The 5,000-nt window shown below is 38.8% G+C and overlaps 1 protein-coding gene across 1 annotated transcript in view; it reads left to right on the plus strand.

Moving 5' to 3' along the window:
- The window catches only part of CCDC62 (coiled-coil domain containing 62), a 1,334,937-nt gene that overhangs the window by 47,277 nt on the left and 1,282,660 nt on the right, over positions 1-5,000 (plus strand). The window contains exon 2 of the mRNA XM_044068912.1: positions 4,841-4,881. Coding sequence (XP_043924847.1) covers positions 4,841-4,881 — 41 coding nt within the window. The remainder of the gene's footprint in view (positions 1-4,840; positions 4,882-5,000) is intronic.

Raw genomic sequence — 5,000 nt, forward strand, 5'->3', positions numbered from 1 at the left:
GGTGGTTCTAGGAAAGATGAGTTACCTTGTTTCCATTCCCAGTTTCAGAAACTAAGGAAGGTCATGAGTCTGTAGCATGTTCCTTAGAACCACTGCTATGTTCTTTGCTCTTTTTAAGAATGTGTATTTAGATGTAATCTGTGTTACTGTAACTTGGTCTGCCATGCATGCAGTCATTGAGCATCACAAATGGAATTTTGTCTCCACGTTGCTTCTTTAGGTCCTCCACCTCAAAGTCTGTTTTGCGACTGTGTCCTGTTTGTCAGATCTATTTGCGACTGTGTCCTGTTTGTCTTGTTGCTAAACTTCTCAAAATAATGTCAATACGGTGCATTTTACTTGCTATTTCACCTGCTCCCATTGCCTATCCACAATCACCAAGTGTACCGATCCCTCTCTTTCCACTATCTGACTACTGATCGGGCCTTGTGTGGAGATTGATGCTTCCTTAGGCAGCATCATACTACTGTTTGAAGGTGCGTTTTATGCCCTGAGGTTTGGATGTGAAGGTGCGTTTTATGCCCTGAGGTTTGGATGTGCAATGGATGTCGGCAGTGAACCGCTTCTGCAATTGCCTGATCTCAGTAGGACATCCCACCTGTCCTCAGGCTGCACCTCATAGTTGTTTTGATGGGGTCTACTACACAGTTTAAACATTGGTTACTATGCGAGTGTACTCCAAACGTGCACAGCTCACCCCTGTTTTCCTTGTCTATGCTGTCTGGCTGCCCAGGCTGCTAGTTGAACTTTGGTCATCTGGGTCATTGTTATGGCTGGATTCTTGTATGCCATTTTTATGTGAGGAGCTCCACATAGTGATTTAGCATAGAGACAGATGCTGTTGATGCAGGAGACTTCTCCCTGTCCTTCCTCTTACTTTGGCCTATTTTGTATGGGTTTGATTTCCACTTGGGCATCTATAGGACAGAACTGGACATTTCATGTTGTGCTCCACATAGTGTAGGTTCCGAGTCCAGGCACAGAGCAACAGGTATGATGCAAGCAGAAAATGTTGCTAAACTGCTCCACGGTTTGGGGGAAACTGTCTTGTTTGTTCTGTAGACAGAGCTTACACTTAAAGATGTGTCATTTCTGTGTTCATCTCACAAATCTTTTGTTCCAGTACATTCTCTTTCCTTTATCCTCATATAACATGGGATAAGTACGCTATTTCTCTTCCTGGGACAAAACATTAGTCCTACTTCTATAAATTCCAAGACTGAAAACAGTTTATCATTACCTTTCTGCATATTGCTCTTTGTCTGACTCTCCTAATGTAGGCCTGGCTCTACCCTGACATAGACATATTCATACATTTGAGATTCACTATCCCACAGGCTGCCTTCAGTTGTAGATGTACCTTCACTTATTAGAAGTGAAACATGTGGACAAATGAATAAACAGCATGTCGTTGTAAAATAGTGCAAGATGGTAACAACAGTAGTCCTTTCATATTACCATCTTAACAGGATGAGATTTTTAGCACTTTTTTATGAAGTTGATTCATAAAAATAATGTACTAATAATGCTTGCAGATGTTTGAGTATATTAGGACAAAAAAATCAGCTTTACATTGGGATAACTCACGTTGTATAGACAATGGTAATTGTGTGTTTTCCCCGTCAAACATACTATATGGGCATTTCATAGAAGTACTTTATAATGTGTAGTTGTCAAATTTCAAAGCTACAAACATTTACTTACTTTCGTGAAAGAATAAAAACATTTCTATATTTTATTAATACCACGCTTCCCAAAAAGAGAACATTAAAAAAGTGTGTGCTAAATAAACATTGTGCACCCTGCACAATCATTTCATTTGGAGACTGTATTTAACATTCTCGGTTGTTTGTACCGAAAGTTTTGTTAAAATACTGTTGTTATTTTGCTGCACCTCATTAGAGTAACTGCCAGAGGATGGCTCTCTTCATTTAGTTTGTTTTATTTAAGCATTTGTCATTTGGGTGGGTAGATAAGCCATGAAACCCTTTTCAGCAAAGACTAGCTGATAAGACTACAATACAGAGAATGATAACTGATTCTCTGTTCTTAACTAACTTATTTGATTGCGATACAAATGCCAAGAAATTCTCCTTGAAAGCAGAAGATTGTTGTCCCAATAATAATTATTTGTATTGCATTGAGTTTTATCTGTACCATCTGCTAATAGTTACAGAAAAAAAAGTGTAGAAACACAAGGTGTTTTACAGGATTTCATAGCCTTTGAAAGTCAATAAAGCACTCACTGCTGTCAAGCAGGCAGCATGCAGAAACAGAAGTGTTCTTGTGTAGAGCTAACAGCTCTAAAAGCTGTTAGACACTTGTTTTGTGGTAGAGTGAAATTTTAACACTTCTTAAAATGGGAATTAAGCATCTGCCACCGTTCTTTGCCAATTGCCACTGTCCATTGGTAGTCTTTAGCATTTAGTAAGGAAACATTTAACAAGGTTTATGGCATGATCACGGCATTCCATGCACTACATAAGTATTTCACATTTGGTTTAGTGGCGCCCATTTTTTATAGGAAGCTCAAATTGTACAAAGCTTGGTCTTTACATAGGAGTATAGCAGCTTGAATTCTTTTGTCTGTTATGTAAGGAGATGCTTTATTAAGACTGCAATGGTGGGTAAAGGAAGCATAGTGCAGTGATGGAGAGTTGAAACATTTCGATTTTAACGATTTGAGCAGACGTGATTTGGAGAGTTCTAAAATTATATAGGCCTTGGCTAATTCTGATTTTAATAAGAACAGAGTTCTAAACACGAGGACCTAATTTATGAAATGCTGATTCAAGGCAGCTGTGCGTGAAGAAAGGTCTTTGTAGCGTGAAAATGTCAGAAACGGTATTGTGGAAAGAGTGGGAGCTCTTGAGGACTTGGTATTCTAGCAAAAGTCCAAAGCTTGACAGTTCAAGTCACAACACTTGGAAAAATTAGGTATGATTCAGAAAGAGAAACAGAGAATTCTCACTGCTTCTTGCACCTTTAAGACATTTTTGCAGGACAACAAAGCCCCCCATATATGTGTACATGTATATGTGTGTGTGTGTGTGTGTGTGTGTGTGTGTTTGTTTGTCCACTACAGAATTTTGAAATTCCACAATCCCGACGTTCGAAATTCCGATGCTCAGAACCTCGAGATTGTGGAATCTCGAAACTAAAAAAACAAACAAACAAGAACACGTCAAAAAACACATTTTTGCAGGGGGGGCAAGCACCCCTGCACCCCCACACCCCCTGCAACTTAAACAAACTAACTCCGAGATCACACTACAGTGGAGAGAACTGTAATGTTCCCGTTCCGCACTGTACGACAGTCTCCATTTACAGGTTTCGAGATTCCACAATCTTGTGGTTTTGAGCATCTGTATTTCGAATGTCGGGATTGTGGAATTTCTAAATTCTGTAGTGGGCCCATATATATGTGTGTGTGTGTGTGTGTGTGTGTGTGTGTGTGGATTTTATATATATATATATATATATATATATATATATATATATATATATATATATATAAAATGTGTGTGTGTGGTGTGTGTATCTGAGACTGGTGACAATTTTCTGGGGTCTGACAGCCTCCGACATAGTATATATTCTCTTCATTAGCAGCTGTAGATCTGCATTTTCAAGGATCACCATCTTATCTTTGAGTAGGCAACTGATGCAAGCCAGTTTTTCTCTCCTCCTCACTGACTTCTTGCTTCTTACATGACAACCAGTTACCCACACATACTGATTCATTCTTCCTTTAACTGGGGATGACTAAAGTGGCAGAGTCCAGAAACAGCCTTCATACTATTTTTCTTGTGCCCCCTTTCTCTACATGACAAGTGGTTCATAAGGTCATAGTTAAAGCACAAGGTCAACTGCCTTTGTGAACCATTTTAAACCTAGCCAATTACCTCATGTGAGAATCAAACCCTGCACCTTGCATTTGTAAGATAAATACCTTAACCATTATGACACCCTCCCAACCCTGTTAATGTTTGACTGAGAAGCTCAGACTGTCAGTGTGTGCTTGTCTTGACAGTACACCATGAGTGAAATTCCTGCCTGCTGCAGGCACCATTTTTTTTTTTTTTTTTGTAATTAGAGAGGAGCTGTCAGGCTTTGTTCTTTGGATGAGATATTAAACCAAGGCCCATTCTGCTTGAGATGGATGTAAAAGATCCCACATTACCTATCAAAAAGAGAAATGGATACTCCCTGGCACCCTGACCAAATTTCCCCTAGTAGAAGAAAAGCTGTCTAGGGTCTCCCCTGAAAAGAGGTGATTGGCCTAGAAGGACTAACCTGGTCAACAAAGTGTAAAAAACATCAAATACATTAAAATGAAATTGCAAACGTGCTTATCAGTAAAAGGGGAGCCAAGCTGTTGCTCCCTGCTCATATTCCTCTCAACAAACTTTCTGGGACCCACATTTAGTCCTCTCTCTCTCGTTTATCAAACCCATAGGCTAGCCATTTTTAAATGTTTCACAGTGCGTGATGTTAAGTTGAACCCTTCTGGCATCATTCCAAGAGAGCAGCAACACGTTTGACTTTAGTTGCATTTTTTTATTGAATGAAATGTTCCAGTCTGGGAAACATACTGGGGAAAAATTGTCAGTCCGAACACTTGCATTTCAGTCAAGGATACACGTATTTAAATTACTTAAAACACTGTTGGCTATGTGGGTTGCTAAACATTTTATTGTCTCACTTGTTTACAATTCTTGATTTTTAAAGGCTGCTTTTGCCAGTACTGAATGTGTATTTATAATGTAAAAGTCAAAACTATTTTTTTCAAAATGTAACAAAGTTATATTTCAGTAAATATGCAAACTTTTTTCTCTTGTAGTGCATCATGCTGAGCCGCGTCACAGTACCCCAAAGTCTAAGGTAACATTTGTACTGCTGTTTTATTTTAGTAGGCCTAGATTTTTAACTTGTGTTATCTGTCTAGTGATTTACATATGGTAAACTTTGTTTATCCAGTGTATATGACTAGTGTTTGTTTT

Source organism: Protopterus annectens, chromosome 4.part0, assembly GCF_019279795.1.
Source record: "Protopterus annectens isolate FY-2018-M chromosome 4.part0, PAN1.0, whole genome shotgun sequence".
NCBI classification, from domain to species: Eukaryota; Metazoa; Chordata; order Ceratodontiformes; family Protopteridae; genus Protopterus; species Protopterus annectens.